The sequence below is a fragment of the Rissa tridactyla genome, chromosome 8, assembly GCF_028500815.1.
Source record: "Rissa tridactyla isolate bRisTri1 chromosome 8, bRisTri1.patW.cur.20221130, whole genome shotgun sequence".
NCBI classification, from domain to species: Eukaryota; Metazoa; Chordata; class Aves; order Charadriiformes; family Laridae; genus Rissa; species Rissa tridactyla.
This window is the reverse complement of record NC_071473.1, coordinates 50,701,226-50,728,817: the sequence shown is the minus strand read 5'-3', so window position 1 is coordinate 50,728,817 and position 27,592 is coordinate 50,701,226. Positions and strand designations below refer to the sequence as shown.

The window sequence follows — 27,592 nt, the reverse complement described above, 5'->3', positions numbered from 1 at the left end:
GGATCGTACACCTTCAGTTACGGAATGATCTGAGATCTTACAATATTGGTAGAGGTTGTTCCTTAGTCTTCTCAAAGAGTCTGCCATAGCCTCACAGGCCAGTTCTGCGTTGGGAAGAACATCCAGCAGCTCAGACGTCTCTGCTGGGAAGCAGGAGGAGTTCTCAAGATAACGTATGTCAGAGAATGTAGTAGTAGAGAAGGGTGACCCCAGGATGAAAGGCTTACCTGTTTATGGTATAGACAAGGTAAATTCAAGTGTTTCTCTTATGCAGACTGCTGCCTGTGGTAGGGGACATTCCAGGATGTCTCCTGTACTTGTATATTTATATCCTGGCCACTAGAAAACTAAGCCATTGGAGATGAAGACTTGAACTGAATAGATTTTGTCCAGTTCGATACTATGCCCCTGGAAACTGATCTGTCATTGCAGAACACAGGATTTCTTCCTTCTGTACTTTAATTTATTTCTGATTATGATATCGCTTTTGTATTTGAAAGATATAAAACATTGTGTCGCGTGAACTTCACCACTTTCCTTGAATTTTCAGTTGGCTCATGATCATGACATATTGGTTATACAGAGTTTGTGAATTCATAGAGTCCTTTTCTATTCTTACTCTTCTCTGTACACGTGCTTTCCCTTAGCCCCCTTTAAATTCTTATCAAATTGGTATGACTGTCTGGGAGACAGATAGATAAATATAAAACAAATCCCTCTTGTCCTTTTTCCCCTTTTCCAGAGAAGTTTGTAGCATTATGGAAGTAGATTTACGGTTAAAGAAAGTTGCTGTTTGATGAGTATCCAGTGCAACTTAAATGTTAGTGTTACCAGTATGAACGGAGGTTTTGTGATCTTTGCAAGCTCTGCTTTATAGGCTTTGCATGACAAATCAAGAGAATCAGAGGCTGGTTTTCACTGACGAGCTTTTCGAGTCACAGGCTACAAGAAGAGGGTGGGTCATAACGCTTGCTGAATCTGAAGCAGTTAAGATCTGAGACAGTTAAAGCCAAAAATTACCTCTAAAGCTCCTAGGAGTTGTATGAAGGAATTTCTTGTGCTGTTCCTGTAAATCACAAGCATTTCGGGAGGTGAGGAATATTGGTGTGAAGGAACAAAAGAACCTTGTAAAAATAAAGGCTTCTCAAAAGACATTCACAGGCTATAAAGATGAACGCAATAAAACTATGGAGAGGTTCAGTGAACCTGTAACAAACTGACTGTCTCATTACTCAATATTGTGCTCCCTCAAATTCAAGATTTAATCAATAAGAGTCTTAAGAAACTTCAGAGTCTATCAGGAAAAAATACGAGCCATGGTCAGAGGTGCTACGCTTAGGCTGTATGCAAGCTTTGGCTTTGGAGTAGAGGGCAATATTGGCATATTTATGGCTATTTCAATCTACTGACCATTTTGCAGAAGGTGATGAGGCGGGGGCTAAGGGGGAATACACTCAGGTGGATGTGTTATAGCCCTGGAAACCCAGCAGTGGCTATAATATCCTTATAGGCAAGTATTGTTACTTGTACACCACAATGAAATAGTGAAATGACAAGGTAAAACAATGTATTGTAGTCTGTAGGTGGTCCCATACAGTTGCCATGTAGGGCCATATTGCCTTACTGAGCTGATAACGGCCTAGTGGGGCCACTGACTTTGGTAGCAAGGATCAGGTTTGCTGCATCTTGATAGCCCTGTGCAAATCCTTCTTTGTTTTGACCATCTTGATAAAACAATGACCGCGTCTGATGCAGAAACAATTAGAAAACAGTACGAGACTCATGGGAGGTCCAGCATCACGGCTTTAGCGTAGCACATTTGTTTTCCAAAGCTCTGTGAAAATGTTTCCTTGCCCTTTAGGATTTTCTTTGTCCTGGAACAGTATTTGCAAGTACGTATTTAAAATATAACTTGGGATTAATAGTAATTGGACAAGGGGTTTAGATTTAGTTAGCTGCTTTCACTCCCAGTACAATAAAAAATTGAAAAGCCTTTGAAGTGACGATATGAAATTGGCCATGTGCGCGTTCCAGTTTTGTTTTGTTCCTTCCCCAAGTTCATATATCTAATAAATGGATCTTCTGCATGAGCAACTTAGCATTTGCTTCCTAAGACAATGAACAATAACTAAATTCATATCTGGTCTTTGTCAGACATTATTACAAATTATGAGAGCCAGACAGAAGTTTATTACCTTAGTGGTGTTCTCTTTCACAAATTAGGTTCTTGGAACATCCAGCTAGCTCAATATCGTAGGTCCATTCATCACAATTAGACTGCTGCGCTGGCAAAGTTCAGTCCCGCCAACTTAATTGACTGCGGGTGTGCGCCGGGGGTCGGGGCCGAGGACAACTCCAGGCCAGTGGAGAGCACCACCGCGTGTGCCCGTCGCAGGGGGCACAAACAAGGACACTCGTGTTTCCCCTCTGAAGAATTTGCTGCTCTTACTCCGCAGGTTAGATACAGGCAGTAGCCACGATACCTTGTTCGGCAAGCGAAGGAGATGGTAAGGATGAATTCAGATTTTCCTGAGGCTGGAGTACCCTTTTAAGCCATCTTCCTGAGTCCAACCAAACAGGCTCCTACCTGAGGTACTCTCGCTGAGTGCTTGCCTTTATGTAGGATGAATTGGAGTGTACAGATTGAGCTTAGTCTCGCGCTTCACCTGGAGACGAGCTGATCCTTACACGTTCAATTATGCTCGCTGACTTTCGTCCTTCTTAACTCGGCTGCGCGTTGGTGTGTAAGCTTGGGAAGTCGCGTAGTCTGTGTTTTGCTTCAGTCTCCTCGGTTGCAGGCAGAGAACGGCACTCAAGAATTCATTATTATTGTTATTAAGAGGAAATTAAATTTACATATCTTTTGGGTGCTTTGCTGTGTCACAGCCAGACTGCTGACCCCCGGAGGGACTGCGTCTGTGATAACTGGGGCTAAATCTGTCTTGATTCTTTTCTTTATCAGCACCGTATTTTATGTGCCCCTTTGTGATACAGAGACCAAGCTTTGATTTGTGTATAATCTGAAAGTCTGCTTTTCGTGCCAAGTGCTTTTATTGCAAAGCTTGCGGACTGAAATGCCTTTCAGAAGTTGGCACTTGGAGAAGTCAGTCGGTAGGTTATTGTCTGCAAAATCGGTGTGTATGGAAGAAGTACAGGGATTAGACAGATTTATTTTCTTCTCATCACGAAGACGTGCTTAAAGGCTGCCATCTGAGAAGTCCCTTCAGGCTTGGAGGACATTCCAGAGGTTACGTTTTCCTTTTCTGCTCCTATTCTTGGTGGGGGTTTTTTTGAGATGGAAAGTCTATAACCTATTGCACAGCCCAAACTCCATGAGTGGCTTTGGGCCAAAAAAGATTCAGGGCTGGACCACTCATTTCAGCTGTGTACTATGTAGCACGCGTTCAGTCTCCTTCAGCAGAAGGGTCCACTCACGTTCACCCTCAAAGCTCCAGCTTCCAAGACCTTTCTGCAGTGTGTGCTGCAGTAACCCTGTCGTTGTTATCCTCATTACATGCTTTTTCTCACTCCGTGTGAGAATGTTCAGTTTATACTCTTTTTTATGTGCAAAACTGATCGTTTTGGCCAGTGCCTGGAAATGCCTCCAAATACAGGAGGTTTCTAGTGGGTTTTGCTTTTCAGGTGTTCATATGTGACATTTATTTTTGAAAGCTGAATTGAAATAATACTTTGTTCCCAGACTGCTTGCTCTTCTAGGAGGAATTCAATATTTAGATAATTTGCTAAGCTTAAACTCTACTGCTCTCTTCCTTTTCTAGATCAAACTAGATTAAATTTTCCGTGTGTTGGAGTAAATGTTTATAGAACAGATTTTTTTGTCTATTGAGTGTTTACCCGCACCGGCCACTACCACATTTAAGCCTAATTACTGTGATCTGTCATATATCGTTTATTTTGCTGTCCTCTCCCCGTGGACGTGCAACGGGAGTACTCATCACGGTAGGAAAGGACTGTCAGATGTGAAATATGATGTTTTCTCTCTTGCATTTTGTTCAGACACATAGTTTATAAAGCTGTTTCTCTTGTGAGCGCTGTTTTTCCTCCTTTCCTCAAACATCCCCTTTTGCATTATGTGGCCGAGGTGAGCCGCTCCCCTCTTGCCTTTCTGACACATTGGAGCAAAATCCAAAGAATTTTTTGTAGTCGCTTTTGGAAAATGGGACAAAATAATAGAAAAGAAAAACGATAAGGAAAAGCATCTGCCCAGTGGAGGTAGAGGAGACTGCAGCAGTAACATCACGATTTGTAGCAGCCTGTCATAGAATCACAGAATGGTTTGGGTTGGAAGGGGCCTTAAAGATCATCCAGTTCCAACCCCTCCCTGCCCTGGGCAGGGACCCCTCCCACCAGCCCAGGCTGCTCCAAGCCCTGTCCAGCCTGGCCTTGAACCCCTCCAGGGATGGGGCATTGAGAAAATTACTAATTGAGAAACCAGCAACACCCACAACACCACTGAAATGTCCCCAGGCACCACCAGGGAGGTAGGGAAAGGCTGTGGGTGAACGCGCTGCTAGTGCTGGGGGAGCAGTTGGCTTTCCGGGTGGATGAGCTCCGTCGTTCCCCCTGCTCTCAGTCACCCTGGGCTGTGTCCAGCAGTAATTCACAGGGAGTTTGGAGTTGTTGGTAACTGTAGCTCTGAAACACACCAAGCTGCCGCCTCTTCGCTATTTTAGATTAAACTGAAAATTTCGGCAGTGGTTAGGGGAAGCCTCGTTGCGTTTCCCCCATCTGCTCATCCCCTGCGTAGGGGCAGGCTGGTGCCTTGCCACCCCATCTGCCACCCAAATGCTAAGTTCCAGGAAACAACGCGGGAAAGTTTGTGGTGCAAATACAATGTACTGATTCATTTTCTGACATTGGAGATCGTTGACTTTTTCCCCAGATTTTCTGTCCATGGTCCTATGAAAATGCACTTATCTCTAGGCGGAAAGGAAGCTGAAAGGTTTATGACTGCTTAACGCGCACCGTTAATAGGTAGGAGGGAAAACTCCATGCCAGCAAGGGGTTTTGGGCGGGTTGGGTTCTTTATTTTTAATTGGCTACATACCTGGGACTGCTTTCATCCTTGCCTGAAAGTTATAAAACTAGACAGGTCTGGGATTAGAATCTCCAGCTGTAGGCAATTTAGGTGTTTCGCGTCTGCTCCTTAAGCGTGTGTTTGGACTGTGGGGTGTTTGTGATGGAGATGAGCAGCCCCAGACCACCTCTACTGAGTGCATTTTAAGGAAACGGCAGAGAAGCATTGCAGCACGAACAGGCAATTAGAGAAAGACTTGTGACCAATTATTGTCCCCATGATCCCTGCAAATCTCAGCTGAACCAAACGGGAATTGTAAGGAAATGGCCATGAAGAACATTTGACAAAGTGCCATAGCATGGGCGTCTTGAGCACCGCTAAGGAGCACAGCAGGCTCCTAGGTGCCGCGCATCTGTACCGCTCCAGCGTTTCTTGCAGCAATGAGACCAAATTCATCTCAGAACCACTCACCTGTTTTACAATTCATTGTTTTCACTTAATGCATTGCGGTAAGTAATGCTCAATGTCCTATTGCACTTCGGGCTTGCTAAGCTTGTTGTTAAGGCATTGCCGTAATTTTCCACCTTAGATTCAGGTTCTACGATTTGTTCATTAGTCTTCCTGGTTATTTAATTATGAATCCATTAAGGATTTTGCAACTTGGTGGGTAGCTTTGATGTTTGGGGAGCTTTATGTGACACGCTAAATACATTCTTGCGTATTCAAATGTGGTAGAAGCGAATGGACGGGAACAGAAACGCAGAGGATGCTCTGGCCACGTCCGTCACCCACATCCCGGTGTATCGGTAGCGTGGAAATGGTAACAGCGGAGCTGCTGGGTGGGAGCACCTATCTGAAAACGGGCTCACCGTTTAGTTATTCAAGGTGAAAAGGCCGTGCAACTTAAATCTCTGTGAAACTTGTCCGCCCGGATAGAATATTGTATGGTACATGCTTCCCGCTTTCAGTGGGGCAGCTCTTATAGGAGGCTTTGCAGCTTGCAGGATACTTTTTGTTGTGGCTCTTAACACTGTGCCCCAGGCTCCACTAAATAGACAACCTCATTAAAAGAGAAATAGCGATAGTAAAGCAGCGACTTTCTCATGCCATCTAACTCACATATTTGACATGATTGCTGGACCCTCCAAGTACTTAATTGATTGACTTAATTGATTTAGTGGCACTGGAGGCTACAGCATGGAAATAAAGGGGCAAGACGAGGATAAGGGGTGAAAAAATTTATGATAGGTGCCAAGCAGCCTGAGGGAAATTAGAAATGCTACAGATCTCAGAGGCAGCTAAATCAATTCAATGTGATGTACAGGGAGCGACCGGGGGGAAGAGGAGAAGCGGCGGGGATAGAATGGAGAAAAGGAGAGAAAATAATGGCTAGTGGGAGAGAGCAGAGCCAACTTAAGGGGAAGAGGGAAGACAGCAGCCTTGGCGGGTATTTTGTACTTCTTTAAGTTTAACACCAGGAGAAGACTTTCTAATATGAATAAAATATAATCATGACATCATATTTAGCTTAAAAAGAAGGACTTGTGCATCACAGGACTGTCTTAGTTATCCAGTTTAAGACTTTATCTGTGCTTGCATTTAAAATCCTCGACGTTCGCAACAGTGACTGAAGTCACAAGAGACCTAAAATAATTTGGAGGCCATGTACAGTGGATTTTTTTAACAACTGAAGCTTAAATGTTAAATTACTACCTAATCTGCACGATATTTAATTGACTGTATTGAACCATAATGCAAATTAAGTCTTCTCTATAATTTGTTCTGTCGTACTGCAGCCCTCCAAAACGATTTGATACCTCACTTAAGAACTGGTAAATGGCTCGTAGCAGCACTCAGGAAGGATACAGTAAAAATATCAAATAGCGTGTGATGGAATCCATCAGCATGGGCATAAGGGGGTGTCATAAACATCCCTGAGTTGTGAAATACTTCTTTTACGTGCTTCTGACCCGCTAGGGACAGGGTTAAGTCATGGTAAAACCATAAAGATATTAAAAGAAAAAGAAGAGGCTGGGGAAAGGGGGGGAGAGAGGGGCAGCTCAGCTTGTGAATGGTCACTGTCGAGCACTGACCAGCAGTCCTGCCATAAGCAGTTTTACATGGCTTTTGTTGCATTTCCTTCCGGACTGTTCGTGTCGAGTCATGGGAGGGGGGTGGGGGAGGTTGGCTACACCTGAGCAGTTACAAACTGAGGGATAAAGATGAAATTTCTATTGGTTGGTCTCGTTTTCTGGGACAGATTAATCCGTGCGAATGCACCAGCCGCAAATGAATCAAACCACGCGAAGACGGTGTATTTGTAGAGAGCCTCAGTCGTGAGTCTCCGTTGGGCGGCTGGACGAGATGGGCTTTCTCCTCGTGCTGTCCCTTCTGCCGTCCTTTGCCGTAGTGCAGGTCTCGCCGCCGGGAAGGGCTGTGCGGGGGGCCGGGCAGGCTGCCTCCTCAAACGAAGATCCACAAAGAAGATGCAGTTCTGGTCTTGCACTTTACGGTGGTATATCTCTACTGACTGCAACGGGAGGCTCGCTTCTGCGTTATGATGAGCAAAGAATCAGGCACTCGTTAAATAATATTTAGAATGAAGTATTGGAATATGTAGAAAGGACACGTTAGATGAACGGAGGGCTGCGAAAACGCGGGTTCACAGGAGTGTTTCTATCTACATTTGCGCACAGATGCGTGTATGCAACATCGTGTTTCATGTGTACGTTCCAACTTGATATCCCTCAAACGAATGAAAAACTCCTGCGAAACGCTCCATACGGTAAAATGTGTGAAAGGATAATGTTGCAGTCACCTTTACTTAATTTGTACATCTATTGATACAGTATGTAAAATATCATAACCATTAAAAACGTAATGATTTTTGAATGGTTAATGAGGGTTCCCAAATAAATTGGAGCGTCTCCATCTGCTGTCTTACATTGTGGGTGATACTTTTCCATGGTAGAATGATCTTCGAATTTAATTCCATGAGGAAGGAATCTGATCACAGTTTAATTTCGGTGAAAACGCTGTCTTGCAATCAATAAAGCAATGTCAAAGAACTTTGATTTAATAGGAGCCAAAGATAGCGTTCCCTGTCATATGCAGAATGGAGAGATGGGAACATTTCATTTCATTGTAACAGATAGCGTGCAACTTGGTTTTCAGAAAAACCTAATAAATCAATATCCCTGTATTATCTAAGTAGGATCCCATCATTAATTTTAAACGCTTAGCACGTTGGGAGCGTCTGAAGCGCACCTTCGGCTTAGCCACGTTCAGCCTGGAGTCAATGGCAACACTTCCATTTCCCTACGAGCCAGCAGTCTTGATCTTGGGAAGTTAGGAGTCATTTACTGCGAAATGAAAATGAAACACGTCCAGGCTCCTGTTTTATATGGACTCATCCGTCTCTTGCATGCTGTTAAATTTCAGTCCATGTTCAACTGAAGTCTCATCGCTTGTCACTCGCCCTGCACGCGCTCAGCCTTTTCTCTTCTACACACACGCGTCCTCTCCGGTTTTGAATTTTAAAATGTTTTGGTTTGTCTTTTTTTTTTTTTTTTTTAAACTCTAAAAATAACTGGTTGTTTAGAGATTGCCTGGTACCACGCTGATTTTCAAAATGTGCTTTTCTCAAAAGCAGCAGGGATCTGGACCTCAAAAGAATTCTTTGTGAGGCTTTGCCTGCTCTCAGAAATAACATTATCCCTAGATGATATAAGAGCGGGTCAATATATCAGAAGGTAGAAATTCATACTAATAGGTTGTTTTAGATAAAATTTTCAAGGGCATTATTGTAAGTAGAAATACTGAAGTATTTGGTAATAAAATACTATTTAGGCCCAAGCGAGAAAGATGCTGGCACTGTGAGACACGCTTATAGGAGCCTGTGAGTCTCAGATTCCCGTCCTGGCTCTGGGGAGAGTTTTATTCGTACATTTAAAACAACATTGAGTCTTTTTATAATTCCAGTTAACCAAAGTGGGATTTTAAATAAAATGTGAACTTTTGCGTTAGCATTGATTTCCAGTGAATTTTATGGGAAAAATAAATTTTTGGAGTCGTGGTGCTGCTTTAAATGAAATACGGCTTGCTGGCTGATGCCGAGTGTTGCAGAGATAAAGCAAGTCTGGTGTCGATTCTTCGAGAAACTGGGTATCTGAGCTCCAGCTCTGCAGCCCCCGCCGATCAGTCTGTCCCCAGGCTCGCCCTGTACAGAGCTACGGGTAGCTGCTGCTGCTTCTTTTAGATACCTACAAACATTGGCTCTGTACCTGGGATGCTGCGTAGGCAGCAACTAGGTAACATGATATTTTCTATTGAATTCCATCTCACCAAAAGACAGCAAGAAAAATATTCTGTTGAAGCTTTTAATCAAATTATTAAAGCAAGTCAAGCCTGGCTAGATTTTGAAAAGAGAATAGGCTTGAAGAGTTCAGGTATTAGTTGATTTTGATACAAGGCTATGTTTGGTTTAATTCCATAGGTGCATTGAGAACTGGGTAAAGCCGCGATGAAAAAGAAATTATACTGCTTTTTACTAGAACATTTTGACGGATATTTCTTACCGTGTGTTTTTTGTTTTTGTTTTTAATAGCTACTACAGCACCACCATGCAGTTCATGAAATTTCATACATCGCAAAGGATATCACAGACCATCGAGCATTTGGATATGTATGCGGAAAGGAGGGAAATCATAGATTTGTGGCAATAAAAACAGCCCAGGCAGTAAGTATCGGATCACTGTCGTTTTCCACAGCGTAACTCAACAGAAAAGCCGTGTTCATTAGAAGCTGTTCAAGAGGCCAATCTTGTGTTGTTTACGGTTGTGCTGGAATTGTCACCAGTGTCTGCCTACATGCTCTTAAATGGCAAATTATTGGGACCAGCTTGGGAAAAAGGGAACGTATTTCACTATTTCTGATTCTTCATGATTTTTTTTATTTATTTTTTTTTTATAACTAGTTATTGCTTTGCTTTCTAACTAAACTAGACTGGATACAGATAAGTTTGGTTTTATTTCTATACTCATTTAAACAGAAAGCGATAGATACCAAATATGTACTTTGCCTATAGTCTACTGTAATTCCATTGTATGAGAGACCACTAATAAATATGCCTTTACATTCATATATATGCCTTTTATAATCATAACGCCTTTTATGTTAATAATCATAATTATCATTAATTTGCAAATATAGTTAGTTTGATAGCAATTAACCCGAGCCTGGATGCTAAGGTAGAAATCAATTCTATATGAAGTTCTCTCCAACCGTGGAGATGCTCTAACTGCTCTATCAGCAGGACGGGGTAAGAGGAATATATTTTCACATATAGAAACTTTCCTTCCTGTTTTTGCTTCCGTAGGCTGAACCTGTAATTCTGGACTTGCGAGACCTGTTTCAGCTCATCTACGAACTGAAACAAAGGGAAGAAATGGAAAAAAAGGCACAAAAGGACAAACAGTGTGAACAAGCGGTATACCAGGTACACGCATAAGCTTAGCCTACTGCCAAGAAAAGTGTGGTTTGAAGTATCCCCCCAAAGTTGCTCCCAAGAGGCCCTGAGCATCCTCAGCATTTCTTAACAGCAATGGGTTCGAACGGTGCTAGCTTCAAATGGACAAATGCGAACCTAAGAGCCTTCGTGAGCTCAGAAGTAGGATTAAACAGTGATGAGAGCTATCGCTTAGCGTGTGATGAACATGTCTAGCGACTGGAAATGATCTCTTCATTTCCCATGCAGTATTTGTTCTAATTCAGGAGGAAAACTTTAATGAAGGTCAATGTGTTGTGAGTCAGGTTTTTAACGGTGTCTAATACTTTAGGGAAGATTCACTATACTTCTGAATGTGTGTTTTTGAATCAAAGCAAATAAGGTGCAGATTGTTAAACTCGGATGAAACTTGAATAAAGTTACTTTGTACAATAATGTGACTTTATCTGTATGCTAAAGAAAGAAAACTTTATACTTACCTGCCCATTTGGCTTATTTCTTTGCTGTCCTTTAATTTCTGAATACAGTTCTTTTATCTCTGCTGTTTATGTTCTTTGCTTTTACTGCCTGTCCTCTTACTTTGCTGTAGACAATTTTGGAAGAAGATGTAGAAGATCCTGTATACCAGGTAATTTCTGAAGCTGTATGGCCTTGGAGTTTCAGAAATGACTAGATATATATTGTCTTCAAACACAGCCAAAACCTTTAACAAGATGGTTTGAAATTTACTGAGATAGGTCTTCTGGGAAACTTGTAAGATTTTTACGGAAAGTAGCATATTTAGAGATTAAGCTGTAAGTAATGGCACAGTATGTCTGATAGAAATATTAGATTAAATATTTCCTAGAATGTGGCTTGTGAGTCCAGATTTGAAGTTTCCAAATGAGATTTGTCATCATTTTTTAATACAAACTCTAACTGAAGGAGGGTTGCTTTGAGAAAAAGGAAGGTGACATCTTGTCATATGTCAATATGTCAATAAATTGACATTTTGGTTTTGGCTTTTATGGGGCCAGTATTTAATTCAGAGGGTGAATATTTGGAAAAAAAACAGCAGTGGAACTGATGTTCTAACGCACTCCCTTGTTGGCATTTGGGCTATGATTTAATAATAGATCTGAAATTGAAGTCTTGTTTCATCCAAGCAAAATGTCTGGGAGCAAAGATGATTATCAGAAATATGTCAATATATTCATGTCCGATACCCTACTGAGTGTGAAGAAGAAAAAGATGTAATTTCATTCTCATGTTTTTGTGCTGAAACAAAATACGTGATAGTTTACTTTTTTTTTATCCTGGAGATTTTGTGTTCTTCCACGTAGGATGTCAGTGGGAGGCACGTTGAAAGAAACTGATTCAACCATTAGTGAATATTGAACAGTGCCTAAGGTGCAGCAAGAAAGATGATGAGAATTAGGATGCCCTAAATTACTATTCAGCTTTTATAATGTCAAGAGTTTTACTTTGTGCTCTTCACAATAAAGCAAGAACCTGAAAATGACAAGTGTTGTGACAGCTTTTTGCCATGTGGCCTGTTACGTGAGCACCAGCCTGTTCTCCCAGTTTGGATTTAGCTTTTTTATTCATAGATAATAAATATACGTGGAAATAATTGCCATTATGTAAAAGAGGCAAAATTCACATTGACTTCAGAAAATTAATATCGGGCCACAGGCGGTCTCCCTAGTGAGAAAGAATTAGGAAGTTGCTCTAATGATCATTAGAGGAGATTTAGGTCTATTCATTGCCGGGTTTATGAAATATGAAACCACCTTACCCTGCGCTTTCCAACAAACCGGTTGTCCTGCTGCCAGCCTGTACTTTGAGCTTGTTTCTTTAATGCCTGCCTATGTTTTTACGTGGAATTCCAAATCGCCTTTTTCCCTTCTGTTTCATCTTTGACTTTTCCTCTCTGGCGGCTGGTGTAATAGTACATTGTGTTTGAGGCTGGACACGAGCCAATCCGTGAGCCTGAAACGGAAGAAAACATTTATCAGGTATAGAAATCGCTAACTTCGGTGTTTTCATTGCAACGATTGCAAGCATTTAGCAAAGTACATTTCATATCTAGTTCACTTTTATTAGTTTCCATTCATCACGAAAATGTCTGGCATTTCATTCTGGTGACATAACATGAATAATCTGCCCAGTCTCAGTGTGATTTTTCTGTTGTTTGTCGCTTCGGCTTCTGCACATTTTATTAACTTTCTCAACTTACGAACGGTCTTAAACTTTTGAGTACCCCCTATAAGGTGATAAATAGTGGATTCTCTTTTTTTTTTTTTCTGTTAATTTTTTGAAACTCTTTACACCCGTTCTAAGAAACGGATACCGAAATCTCACGGAGGGCAGACCATCCACGCAATTCTTGGAAAGACATTTTGATGATAGTGCTCTTCTTTGTGGCTAACCAAGGAAATAACTGAGCAAACCCTCTGAGTTCCCGATGGTTATCCCCCAGACTGGGGAAGATATTTTCCGAGTGCGTATGTTACGTTAGAGCCCAAGCTTGCATTCTTCACACTGACAAAAAATTGCGTTGAAAGCAATATAAAATAATCTTTTGTCGTTCAACTTATCCTCAAGGGATTGGTGCAGGGTTTATTAAAATATAATGTAATTCATTTTGTAGCACGTACTAGAGGCAAATCTGGAGACAGACAGAAAGCTCTGTATGCTGTGAGAAAATTGCGATTTGAGGAAATCATTTAATATGGAGGGGAAGGAGACTCAAGCAGTGATTAAGCATTTCATCTAGCTGTACTAGAGGTTGATCCACTAATAGGAAAAGCTTTTTTAAGGTAGACAGGAGCAGGCATAGAACAAAAAAAAAAAAGAGGGAAAGGTATCTTTTTAAGTAACAGAAAAGGCGGGAAGATAATAGAAAAAATGAAAGGGTAGAGTAGCTGGAAGCCAAAATAGAAAGAAGCTAAGTGGGAAAGGGAAATGCAAGTTAAACATTAGAAAGTAACCATCTCATAGACCCCATCACAGGGTCATTAAGCTGAGATTCGTTTAACCTGTCTCTGTTGATTTCCCGGCACCCCACCACGCACGCTAGAACCTGCATCTTTCTGCTTCTCTAGACCAAGACATGCAAAGCTCTCAAGGTGAGAGTATGCCTACGGTGGAAAGTTTTCTACCGCATGGTGTTGAAAGTTTGACTGTTTTCAGGAAAGCAATCCCTTAATTAATGACTGCTCTAGTTGTCAGTTTCGTGCTAGAAACAAAATTCTTGTGACAACTACATTCAGGTGAGAAATTCCTGGTTGTTGTTCCTCGAAGTGCGGAGCTTTTAGTGACGATGTAGAGAAGTACCGGTGGAAGCACGCAAAATGGTGGTGTCGCTCCCAGTGTTTGGAGAGGTTAGAGCAAACTGGTGGGCAGGGAGGAAGGAGGAATTGTGTTCTGAGCAATGACCTAAAGAACAGGAGGGGGTCTTTGGACAATTTCTTTTTCGTAAAATGGACACGGAAGATGAGAAGCAGATAGTGAGGTTTTGCCTCATCTTGAGGTACCGCTGCCACTGTCCTGTAAGTCACCAGAGAAGTGTTTCCTCCCATGGTGACGCACAGAAAATACCCGTCATTAATACACCATACTCTCAGTATATGCCGTCTAACATTGTCATTTGCTGTATTTGCTACAGGCAATACCTTGAATCCGGCCAATGCTGAGACTGGGGAGCTGGGAGTCTTCTGATATCTGTTGTAATTGACACATGCTTAAGTATCGCTGCTGTAGTTTTGCCCAGAGCTGGAGCTTCCAAGTACCCATGGACTTGGTGTGCTCTTGCCTTACCATAAATCTGGATTCCCTCAGCTCAGATCTTACACTCAGATCACTGGCAAAATTGGTTCTCTTACGAGATCTTGATGATCTCAGAACCATGCAGGCTACTATTAAAAATTAAATTAGAGAAGGTCCTCTTACGTTTTGGTTGGGTTTGGTTTTAGGTGGTTTTTGGTTTTTTTTTCAGTTTGTTGCAAATTGGTGCCGGCTTCTATTATTTACTACTACAGAGCCTTCCCCATAGTACACTTTGGTAAACATGCATTTGCCCAGTAACCCCATGCATCCTCGCTTCAGCCTTCCCAAATCTTTCTTCTGGTGCTGCTCTGGTTTTTCAACCAAGAGCTGGTATGCAAAGAATTCACTTCTCCCTTGGTGGAAAAGATTCCTACCCAGTGGGTAACTGGAGATGGAAGATGTGTGCTGGAAGGGACAATTAGAGAAATTTCTTTTTAACATAGTGGAGGTCACACTCTTCTTTTTGAGCGTTATTTCTCTGTCTGTCACCTTTCTTTGATGCATTACCCCAAAGACTGTCTCTGTCTGTCTCCTCTTTTAATATCGTCTGTCCATGTAAGTTGCTCTAATGTGTGAGTTATGCAAGGATTTGATGACTGAGCATGTACCGATCCTCTCACCTAGTGTCAGATTTCTTGATAGCATCTCTTTTCCTGCCGGCTGTTTTAGTGAGGTGGGGATGGGATTTTGCTAGGTGGTTTTGCGTTGTGGATGCGGCAGTGCTTGGTCTCTACGGAGTGGCAAGTTCTGCTCCATCAGGAGCTGACAGTCTGAGATGGGGGGTTTCTGAGCTGCGGTGCTTGTATTGTTGGTAAGATGCAAGTACGTCAAAATGGTTCACAGCCTGTCACAGAGCCAGAGCTGTCAGCAGCGATCGTGCTGGTACCCCTTCGCTGCTGTTGCCAGTCAAAGGAAAAGCAGGAGAAATCCCTTGCAGACCCCCAGTCTCAGTAGCGATGCAGAAAAAGCGGGATGATACGTGGTAAGAAAAGACAACAGGAAGACAGGCGGTACCGAGTGGGGAGAGGAAGATGTCTTTCAGAAAAGTTTCTCTGTCTTGATAGTAGAAGTCAGAAGCTTTTTTTCTAATGTAATTATAAGCTGGAGTAAGAGAAAGGGGGATCGATAGTGCAGGGAAAGGCTCGTTCCATAATAAGCTGTGGATAGGAATGTGCAAACTGGGGTGACTTCATGGAGAAGTTGACAGATGGGGAAACTTTCCACAGAGAAAAAAAAAAAAAAGTGCTACTAATAGTTTATAAATAGTTTATCTTACCATGTTTGTCCTCTTTTTATGAAGACTAAACTTTGCAGTGACTTACTAAATACACCATTCTTGGTTTCTGCTCTTGCACTGTCACTTAACAGTCTGAAACAAGGGAGCACTTTATTTCCATGAAATTGAGTTTTTCCACTCTTACCAGTTTCAGGTTCTCTAATGTCATAGGTGGTTTTAGTGGTAGAAGACGGTACTTGGAGAAAACCAAGGCAAGCAAGTCATTCCTGAGATAGGAATAGAGGAGATCTTTTAAAAAGCTCATTCAGTTTCTGTGAGGGTTCTGCACTCATGCTCTTTAACCAAGTTAAAGATGCACCAAAGTGAAGGCTTTGACATTTAAACACGGGCAGGAGAATGTTTGAACAGTAGAGAGAGTTTTTGACATACTGTACCGAATAAGGAACAATAGCACATCTCAATGAATAAGTAACAGCTTCCCCTAAACCAGACCTACTCTAGTATCGGAACTCTAAGATATTTATTGCCTTAAAAAACAAAAACCTTATAATTTATTTTTTTTTTTTGCCACAGCTGCAGTATTATTTCTCCTGTTAACCTGTGAGGTTTCATTAATGTCTGAAATGTCACCTTCTTACGCGACATGCCCTTGTTCCGTGGAGAAGCAGCACTGATTTACTTAGAGCATTCGTGTCTCTTTAGAGGAGCAGGTTTTTACTGTTCTTTTTGCTTGTATCATTTACAAAAGACCTTCAGTGCTTCTAGGACGGAAAAGAAATATAATCACAAATTATTTAAAATACGTAAATTTAACTTACCTGTGCAGTCCTTAGGTAAGCAAAGCCCAGCGTTACAAAGCAACTGAATTTACCTGAGCAGGTTATAAATGCCCAAGGTGTAAATCGTGACTGTTGACTGAACTGAAGACTCACCCAAAATTTTTTAAGTGCGTCAGCCCCTGTCCACACAAGGCTGTTGACTGCAGCTCCCTGGCTCTGTCAGGCTTTGACAGGCCGGTAATTCCTTAGTAAAATTGCAGAATTGTAACCAAACATCGCTCAGAGCAGCAGCAGGGCCCCATCACTGCAGGGGTACGTGTTATGGCTTTATTTGACTTAGATTATTAAATGAATTGGAAGGAAGAATTCTAACACCATAGGCCAAACATTTCTTTCCCTCAGATGGGTAGCTCTGCTCTGGCTCCCTGCCATCGAAGAAGGTGACATACTGACCTGAGCATGACTTCCATGTGCATCTTCTAACCCCCCAGGAAAATGAAAAAAACAAGCATTAAAGTAGGAAGGAGATCCAAGTGTAACTGGACTTAATGAAGCTGAACCTAACTGAGAATGAAAATCTCATTTCTGAATACTACTGGGCTTTAGGATTTAAAAAATTCAGATAGATGTTTTATTTCTCCCGTATCATTTCCGTTAATGGTACTACTTGGATGAAAAGGGAACCATCCTTGTTTTCATTAGTATTAAATGACTACCCTGTACGTAAATACCAGTTGCAGATTTCAATTTTTCATCAAATCTGCTTGGGTAATGACCTTGGTTTTCATTTGCTGTTGCAGGTTCCTACCAGCCAAAAGAAGGAAGGTGTTTATGATGTGCCAAAAAGTCAACCTGTAAGTGTAAGTATCTTCACTATTTATATGCAGTAAAGAAGATGCGTTTCGTAGCTTCTGTGATTTTTCATTCTTGTATGTAACATTTAGTATGTTCCTCGTGATGGGAATTTTATCAGGGATGTGTTATGGGTTGATTGGGTTGGTTCAGACTAACCAGGATTGTAATGTCACTTCTATCCATCTCATTCATTACTTAAATCTCCTTTCTGTCTTTCCCGACTCATTCTTATGGAAGCCACCATTTATAAACTGTGTTATCTGTGGTTAAGAGTCGGCAATGAGCCTTCTGTGTGTTGATGCATGAATTGTTGCAGCCTGGATTGGAAGGGTTCCTCTGTTACTCAATGCTTCTCACTCTGAGTGACCATGGGCTGCATTTTCTCCCCCGTGCGCTCTGTCGGAGTCGAACTTTATATATTGTGCTCCTTACACCTTGGTTTAGTAGGACAGCAGGGGAGGCAAGGTCTGGATAGAGTGGAGGTCGAGAGGAGTAGCATTAGGAAAAGGTATGTCAGAACACTGGTTTAAACAGTGTGCAAAAAGACCTCACTCAACGAATTCCTAAGTGGCAGAAACTTTGCTCTCTGTATCGCACTGCTTTCCTGATTATTATGGGCTGGAATCAGCACAAGGAGATCTCCTCCCAGTATTGCTATGTATTGTTTCTGTAGTGCTCTAAGTATCCAAGAGGCTGAGGGCCAATATAGACTGTAAGCTTAATTCTTTCTGTCCCGTGCCTTGCATGGATAGTTTACTCTATTAAAAAATAGCGGCAATATGCTGTTGTATCCAAATGGCCCCATTCCCTTTCTGTGTATTAGCGTTTTGAAGAGGTGAAGCATTTATCCCCAGAACGTATAAGGAATGGTAGCAGGTAGTTGAGAGAAGAAGAGGAGTGGCAGATGCCGTAGCAACAAGGATGCGTTCGCTGAAGGGCAGGGCAGGTTATAAATACCTCGAGAAATTGTGCGATTGCATTGGTTATACGGAAAATTAATATTGCTGAGGATTTGTGTGAGAATGGAGAAAAACAAAGGAGAAGGTCAAGAATTTCAGTCTGCTGTAGGCATGGGAAAAATGCCTGTATGCGAAAGAGAGAGAGAGAGAGACTCCTTTCGCATAACGATGTGGTAAATTGCGGAGCTTGGGCTGCGCACGGAGACCGAGATGCCGACCGAAAAAGATAAATGCGGGGGAGGGGCTGGATGGGGGCCTGAATTGTGACACTTCTGTGGTTTGCACAAACAAACAAAACTTGCCATAAATATTTCATGATAAGCCACAGGGAGGAGGGGAGGCATCATCGTGCTGCCTGGGAGAATCTAGTAAAATAACTCATGGTGCATAACTAATTAAGGTATTTGTGGACAAGGGGTAGCTGTAGATTTTTCACTCGTTTCTCATATAGTTCAGTGTTACAATTTTTCCGCTGTACATTTCCTGTGACTTTTTTATTATTCCTTCAGCGATGATTCAAATTTACTCTGAGTGTAGTCTGTAATTTAGGTCGTTGGGGTATGACTGGGTGTACAGTACACTTGCAATCCTGTCTGCAGACACTTTGGTGTTAGACTGTCCTGGTAAAGAGCATGACTGTGAGATATGGGGCATATGGAACCTACTCTGTAATCATCAAATACATTTAATCTGTCATCTCCATGAAGCTGGTTGCAGACCTAATTTTTTTTATTGTTTTTTTTTGCTGTTTTGTGGTTAAATTTAAAGTGATTAGGACATTTTCTCCAAACAAGTTATGAAGAAAAAGAGAAGAAAGAGAAGAGGAAGAAATATGTAGCTGAGATTTTTGTTTCACCTTTTTATTAGTATGTATTAAAAAAAAAAAAAAAGAAAAGCAGCAATAGCTCTTAAAATTAGCAATTTAATATTCCACTGCCCATCTGATTTATTGTTCACCCTTCCACATCTAAGACTCTCTGTCATTGAGACACTTGCCATAATTTTTTTTTCAATTTATAGCTGTCATTATTATATAAACCTCTAAAATTCAATCTGAGGGCAAATAATGTAGCTCATCTACCTGGTTTAAACATATAAGGACACTTTCTTTATTAGGAGATCTTGCTTTCATTAATTTCATAACGGATGAATAAAGTGAGAAACTTTTTGTAGCTCCTGATAGGTTTCAGGCACCATGAATTCTCTTTCCCGACAATAAATGCAACACTTAATAACAATGCAGCAAGTTTTGCTTGAGTTCAAACGGAATTGCCCACATTCCCTGGACCGAGATCAATTTTCCATCTTGGGATTGTTTTCCTCTGGTGTGTTCTCAGGCAAGCTGTCTCTAGTCTTTGCGCATAAAAGTTGCGGGATACCGAAGTTGTCATCTAGGTGCCCTCCGCCCTTGTCTCTCTGTAGCCAGTGGAGAGAAGTAGTCGCTTCACGGGGAAGTTCCTCCTGTCTGCGTGAGGTGTCCCTTGCAGGTGGAAATAAACATACGTCTGGCCATGGTTCTTTTGTGGCTGCAGAGGAAGTTTAGATGACTTGCAGGTATGATAACTTCTAAATAGTTAGGCTTCGGTGAGGTGAGATCTACCAGTGTGAAGGCTAAAAGCCAGAATCCATTTTCCAAAGGTTACTTTGAAACTGGGAAGTGTAATTCATGCTGGTTTTCAATAAGCTACAGCTGGAGAAACGAAGGCTCCAAGGAGACCTTATAGTGGCCTACCAGTATCTTAAGGGGGCCTACAAGAAAGCTGGTGAGGGACTTCTTAGGATGTCAGGTAATGGTAGGACTAGGGGGAATGGATTAAAACTAGAGATGGGACGATTCAGATTGGACATTATGAAAAAGTTCTTCACCATGAGGGTGGTGAGGCACCGGAACAGGTTGCCCAGAGATGGAAGCCCCATCCCTGGAAGTTTTTAAGGCCGGGCTGGACGGGGCTGTGAGCAACCTGATCTAGTGGGAGATGTCCCTGCCCATGGCAGGGGGGTTGGAACTAGATGATCTTTAAGGTCCCTTCCAACCCTAACAATTCTACGATTCTATGATTCTTAAGAAACCAGGACTGTTTGGGCAAGTATTGCTTCCTGTGTGCGTATGGGATCCCACTGGGGCTGAAGGCACGAAGCATCTTCCTGGCAGTGCCATGAAGCAGAAGTACTCAAGATTGTATAGGCATCGAGAGCGCCGATGTACTTACACAATGCCGTGCCGTTGTGTGAGGCCATTTGTCAGGAGGTGTCAAAGTACTTTATAGTGTGACTCCTCATGATCTCTGATATCAAGTAATGTAAATACGGTGCAAATGAGGCGGAAAGGAGTGAGTCTCGGATCTCAGAATTTGAACCTACCCACTGAACTCAATTATGAGTGGTGGCTGGTTGCCAAGTCGCTTCTCTGACATTGGGATGCAAAGATTGCTTACTCAGTGTAATTCTTGTATTTTCCCCATCTCTTTGCTGCATCCCTTTCCAGCAAATCCTACTGTCCTGTAGATTTCCCCTGCTGGGCATGCAGCTCAGCTCCAAACGTAACGCTTTTCGTGATGTCCAGTATCCTCCCAGTATCTCTCCCTTTCTCTGTATCTACTCACACTTCTTGTATTCATTCCTGTTTTCTCTCGGCTCCTTTCTTAGACCAATTCTCCTATTCTCCGTTCGCCGAGCATAGACATCAGGCCAGACAAAGAAAGCAAGCTTACCCCAAAGAGCTTGTGTTAAGTGGCACACGCTCCGCTTAGAAATTGTAGTTCTGTATGTGAAATTAACTGTTCTAAAAAAGTGAAATGTTTAATGAGCTCTTTTTGTCATAATTTCCCATCGTCTCCCCATTATACATCCACATCAAGTTCTACCTGTCATGGTGTTTTTAGTAATAAGAGGCAGACTGTAAATACCCTTCATGGAGACTGTCAGTCACATCACAATAAAACCTCTTCTCATCAAAATGTCTAAACTATCTGCTTACAATTTTATGAAGGCTTTCAAACAACTCATCTTACTGCTGTATAAAGACTCAGGGCATTATAGCTGATGCCTTACAATGCGGGCAGTCATCAGGCTAGCACCGATGAGGTGGAAAATGTTAACAAACCAGGGTGGAATGGACAGGGAGGAATTTGGCTGCCTTAGGGGCAAGGCATGGGAGGAGCAGATGAAGCTGGGCTGGGCCCGAGCGCACTCAGGTCTAGAAGCCATAAGGGCTGCCCGAACTAGGAACTTGCCTTTGGGAAAGCTCAATCTTAATTCTGGCTGGAATTCCAGTGCCATTTGCAGGTCTGATTTGTTCAGGTCTCGTGTCAGAGGAATTGTGCCTGGGGACGTCTGGAAGGCATGGGCAGCCCTGGGCTCCACTAGCTCACTCAGAAGGTCAGTCCCTGGAGAAATGTCCAGGACGTGAAAATGTCTGGCAATAAAATAGTTCAGAGCAGCTTTCCAGGTAACTCTCACCATCCTCTACGAAGCGAATTCTTCCTGTGACACTTGGTCTGGAGAAGAGCTTTGTAACTCTGGCTTTTCCCTAAGTTTGCATCAGTGGCTTTAGAGAAACGACCGGTGACGTTGACTTCAGCCTCCTCACTCAGGCTTTCGGGACCAAATTTTCCAATGTGAGAAGGAAGAGAATGCACGGGCCCAGTCTCTGACCACCTGAGCTGGCGAAGCTCAGGTTTTATTTACCTTTGCTAAAAGAGACACCTGTGTTCAAATGCCCCGACCTAGCTACACTCAATGAAGCCCCACATACGAGGTTTAACGTGGCGGTGTGGGATGTGCATTTTTAACACGAACAGCTACCTGTTGCAAAGTTTGAAAATATATTAGTTTGTTAAGATAATGTTGTGTGGCATGAGTTTCTTTGGTGTTTTAGTGGGTCGTTGCTATTTTTTTAGATAGAAGTGAATATACGTACCGGTATCTGTAATGTAGACATTGGACTAAGTCTTCTGAGAAGATCTTGTGCAGCGCTGGAAGCACCTCTGCACCATGTGTGCCTCCTCTCAGCTTGTCTTTTGATTTAATACCAATATTAACTCTGATGCTGGCTTATAATGGAAACAATTAGCACCACACCAAAGGTAACATCTGAGCCCTGAAGGTGAGATGATGTTGTCAGAGACATGTCTTCAAGAGTGAGACTTGTGCTGTAGCAGGAGGCTGTCATTTTAACAGCCTCTCCGCACATCAGCGTTTGTTTCCGTCTGCTGTGTGGGTACCATCCCCCTCGTGACCTGCCCCGTGTTATTCTGTGGGCAATCACAGCGGATGCTGTTAGGTGATGTCCAGCGATGTTGCTGACATTGCACTGTCATGTCGTAAGATACTTCCACCTGTGGGGTTTTTCCTCCTTCCTTTGGGGTTAGAGGGTCCCGCATTCCGTCGGGTCTGGCTGATGCAGGAGAGGCAGACCCCTTGATGCCGTGGGGCAGGTTTGGTACCTTGGGCACCTTGGGTGACACATCTATTGCGTTTAGACTGCATTAGGTATGCGTGTTACTTGTCAAGGTCTGTCATCAGCTGTGATTTAATTACTTCTGCATTGTAGAAGGTCACTGAGATACGTCAAGGTGGTTTTTCCTTCCTTTCAGCAAGACCCATGGGCCTCATCTTCTCTTTTATACTTTCTGCTTCTGTTTATACCTGTGCAAAATGCAAGTAAAAACTGAATAAAAGCCTTTTACCCTCACTCAGCACTGGCATAAACAGCTATGCAGCTGATAGTTTGGAGTGGATCCGCAGCAAAAAACACCTAAACACCTGAATTTTCACTCGCAGGCCCTGTTCAGCTTCAGCTGAGGTGAAGGGCTGGGTCTGAGACTTTGCTCAAGCCCCCATGTTTCTTTTCCCAGGAGAGGAACGAGCCACCCTCAGGGATATTTCAAGGAGATTTCAGGTTACAAAAGTGCCACGGTGACGTGGTATTCAATAATAAAATTAGAAATAATGTGGTTTTTTGGTTATAGCTCCGGTCACCTGTTGTTTTGAAAACCTGTTTTCAAACAGGTTTAGATAGACCTGTGTAACTGTGCCTTGTATCTTAAACAGTAAATTTGGGGTTATTTCTAATTCCCTTCCATTGTTAGGTTTATTCCCTGCAAGCATCCAAAGGTGTCTCTGCTGTCACAGTCTAGAAGTGGAGTTTTGCTCTCCCATGGAAGTTGGATTCTTATCATCACTTGTCTCTCGAACCTGCAGCTAAAGAAAGCCATCAACATGTCACCATGGCTGGCAGCATTGTGCCACCCAGGCGGTGCCGTAGTTAAAGAGTTTAAAGAGAGTTAAAAGAGTTAAAGAGAACATTAAAGAGTTCATCTTTCCCCATCTGAGCTCTTCCCGTATCCTGTGCCGCTGTCCTCATTCCCGTTTTCCCCAGGGAGAACTGGTGGAGCTGCACACAGGGAAGAAAAGGGGCATTACTTTCAGAAATCGATGTTCAGGCAAGAAGTGCCACTGATGCCATTGGATGTGTCTGCGATAAGTCTGGATGGAAACCTGGCCACGCAGCTTGTCCTTGGTCCCTGATTCTCCTGCTCAGACACCCTTCCTCATGCTGAAATGAAATTTGGTGCAGGCTGGCTTTTGCCACCCTATCAGCTAAAATCTTTTGCTCTTCCCCTTTGTTTCCAGTTTTCTGTTGAATGGAAAAATATGTTTCATTTTAATATCTTTGCATTGCATCAACCGCGTGCAATAAATTGCACGTGTTTGTAAGGGTACCTAAATCTAAAGCCAGGCTTATGCTTCTGGAAGACAGATGCCAGGGCCTGCTAGTGCATAGTAAATGTAAATTACAACAGCTTTTGTAGCTTGTGTCAACATTTTGAAAGCCTCAGTGTTTAGTTCAACAACATAGTGATATTTCTGGGCTTGCAGCATTTCTTTCAAATACACGTGACGTGACTGGTGTACAGCATGGTGGATACCATGCGCTCGGAACCCACCACATGGGGTCTGGAGAAGATATGGAGGAGGTGACCATGTGGCTGGGACCTTTCCACCAGCATCCTCTGGGCTCTGGGAAGTTTAATTATCTTGGGTGTTGCGTTGCCTGTAAGCAGCATGGGTCTGGCTCTAACCTAGAGTCACTCTTTTGGACTCTTGATTTATTAGAGTCTGACAGAGAAAAGTGGTAATTGAAGCCTTTTAAATGCCATTTCCTCTAAGAGTAAATACCTGCAGAACACAGGGAATTCAGAATTAAGTTCCCTTCGAATGAAGAGAAAATAAACGAGTAAGCGCATGTTTTGACCGTATGAAGAGATCCTTACTTTAAAGGAAGCTAGCGAGCAACAGTGAAGCGATTCGCTCAAGCGCTCCTCAATAATCTATTATGTCAATTAGCCTTGACCATCCCAGCTCTTTAGCTGTACAGGGTTGACTAACAACATTTTTAACCAGCGCATCCAGTGCTTCCCAGTGAAGAAGCAAAGGCAGCTGGACAGTTGGTGAATGCCATGGAGCTCAAGGCTACCCTGTAGTTGGGTAGAGCATACTTAAAGTCAGTGCTTAGGTTTATTACTTCAAATAAAAATATAGAGGAGAAGAATTACCTGAAGAAGAGTGCTCCTAACAAGTAGGAGTTACCCTATGAAACTGAAAAGAGAAACTATAAACAGGAGGGTTCCCGTGTCCCATGGGATTCTGAGCCCCTGGATTCCAACCCTGTGGAAGTGACGGATGCCCAAAGGCATGTTATTTCGGATAAAAAACATCCAGTGTAGTTTTATGGCAGCCCGTGTGGCTGATGTGACCTGTACCGGTTGGGAATCACCCTAAATGTTCACAGCAGCCTTACAACTAAAAGGTTGTGCTCGGCCATACCTGTGTAAATCGGGGCTGATGGCAACGTCGTGGCTGCCGTTACCCCTGTAACGGGGAAAGGTTACGGCATTTGAGGACCCTTAGGATCTGTAGGAGGCTGAAGATTGCAACAGCATTGATAATTTTTTCTTCACACGCATATTCTTCAGTGTATTCCCTTTAATTAGGAAGTAATTGAGCAATTCTTTGATGAGTTATCATGCTACTTCATTAATCCAACAGTAGTTTTGCGGGAAAACAATATGTCTGTTGGTTGTTTTCAGTGTGGCTCAACCTACGAGACGTGGTTTGACTGATGATCGCTTTAGTCATGATTGTGACGTGCTCCTTCGTTACAGTTCTAATTGTTTTTTAGAATGAATTGTAGTTAATTAGCAAGCTGCTTGCAGCTCGTGGAGCTCGTAGTAGTATCAACACTTGGTGTATAAGGTTGTGCAAATAACCGGAGCTTTGCTTAACTAAAATAATGATGGGAACCATCAGAAAAAAGAGTTGACACAGCCAAAATATTTACATTTTCAACTAAAATAAGAACAAAAATCTTTAGTTTGACTAACCGTTTGACTTGTCATGAGACTTCCAGTGTGAAATATCTATTAGAAAAAGGGAATTGGAAATGCAGAGAGGCAGTGCGGTTGGATGATCCCTCTTCTTCTCTACCGGGCCGAGTGGTAGGGCACTTACCCCGAGTGCAGGAAACCGAGTTTAAATCCCTCTGCTGTCTGAAAAGATTTGAATAGCTAACACCCAGCTCAAGGGTTAATTACTAATTGCTGGTTATTTGCACTGTTTAGTACCCTTCATACTCTTCTTTGCTTGCTGAGCTCTGTATCAGAAAACAAGTTAATTACTGTGTATTTTTTTTTCGTGCTTTTTAAGCACTGTCTTTGCGTTGTTCTCTGAGATTTCAGCATTTTGTAAGACGCTACTTTTGTCATCTCGTTTGCGAAAGTATAGCAATGTTAAGCAGGTTTTCTCATGCTGTAAGTCAGCGTAGATCCCTTGCCTTTGGTAGAACCATGCTGAGCAACAGAAGTTGAATATTCTGGCTTGTTTATATATACAGGTGTGAAAGAAGTTAAAGTGCTTCACACTTTTGTGAGCACAAGAGGCCTGTCTTAGATTTTTCATTTAAAATCTGAACTTTTGCATTGCTTAGAAAAAGATATTTTTCCGATTAGTTGGCAAGCAGAGGCAATACTGTAGTGGGGGAAGATCATTTTCGATTCAGGTTTGTGAAAGCTGCAGTTTTCTTATCTCTTACCGTTGCTTCTGTACTCTTGGATTTTCTCCAGCTCTTGGACAAAATGTTTTTCCTTAGTGAATAGTGTCGTGAGGAATTTCATTACTGGCTGGAGTGGTTTAAAAAGCCTGCTGCTGCTTTAAGAAGCCAGATTTACATATTTCATGTTTAAAAGATTTACAGTATGTCTCACATGCCTGTATAGAAAGATGGAGCTTTCATTATAGGTTTAACGTCGCCGCGATACAAGGATTAATACTCTTCCCTCCGCCTCGGTCTGGTCGCCAGTGACTGGTGTGTTCCTGGGTGACTAAGCTGTAGGGGTGTTTTCATACTCAAGGAGATGCGTTTTTGAATAATTAAAGCGAGCTTTTACATCACCCTGTGGAGAAATCCACAGGCAGCAATCCTAGAGGAAGATCAAGGACTGGAGCGTCTTTCCAGGCTTCTGGTTATTTTCTCTCGTGTGCTGGGGAAGGAGGGAGGGGATTGTCGGCTTTAATTGCGAAGGTTAAGCACTTCGTATCGAAAAGCTGAACCTGAGGAAGGCTCGGAGGGCCAAATTCTGCCCTCAGTAGCCGTGGTGCGTGGTCACCGTTGAAGGCTGTTCCATGCTCTAATAGACGGGGATATTTCACCCTTAGGATGTGTCTCCTCACCAGCGTGTGATGCGGAACACGGGCTGATGGAAGATGCAGCTCAAGTGCTACATGATAATTGGGCACTTGGGGACGTGCCGTGACATGCTGGGCAAATGTTTTCTGCGAGGTCCCGCTGTAGCACAGGTGGGAATTTCTAATGGCCCGTTGAACGCCGCGCGCATGTTTCCTCTGTGCTGAGACATGGGTATTTCTCAGCTGGTTTCACAGAGCGATTGGCTGGGGGGGGACATTCCGGGAAGCCCCTGGCTGGGGGCAGGATCTGCTGCAGAGAGACAGCCCGCACCCCTGGATGCTGGAGGATGGGGGTGTTAAACGAGGGGGCTATCAGAAGAAAAAGTGATTAACTGCTGGCCAAAACGGGTCCCTCCTGAAGGTGTAAACCCTTCTGGTTTCATTTAAGACTATTTTCAAGGTCTGTGGAGTTCTTTGAATAAACGGACACAGCTTTTTTCACACTTCCCTTACACCCGGGGCTGGGGGAACACGCTGCCAGCTCCAAGAGGGAGCAGGACTGGGTCCTCTCCTGGTTGTGCACGATGGCATTTTCTTCCTTTAGCTTTGCCTCTTGCCATTTTATTGTTTTTGTCTTCAAGCCTGTGATGAGATGGGGCTGGAGGGGGGTGGGGGAAAGCATTCTAGCCTGTTTCTGAGATTTTTTTAAACTTCTTTGTTTTA

The 27,592-nt window shown here is 42.8% G+C and overlaps 1 protein-coding gene across 12 annotated transcripts in view; it reads left to right on the top strand.

The window, feature by feature from the left end:
- The window catches only part of DAB1 (DAB adaptor protein 1), a 220,850-nt gene that overhangs the window by 170,123 nt on the left and 23,135 nt on the right, over window positions 1–27,592 (top strand). For 11 of the 12 annotated variants that reach the window (XR_008468014.1, XM_054211511.1, XM_054211514.1 and 8 more), the window contains 3 exons: window positions 9,645–9,776; window positions 10,416–10,535; window positions 17,171–17,230. Coding sequence is in view for 11 of the 12 variants with exons in the window: in XM_054211511.1 (XP_054067486.1) it covers window positions 9,645–9,776; window positions 10,416–10,535; window positions 17,171–17,230 (312 nt within the window). In the remaining variant the exon portion in view is untranslated. The remainder of the gene's footprint in view (window positions 1–9,644; window positions 9,777–10,415; window positions 10,536–17,170; window positions 17,231–27,592) is intronic. The other variant, XM_054211505.1, reaches the window with a different exon arrangement.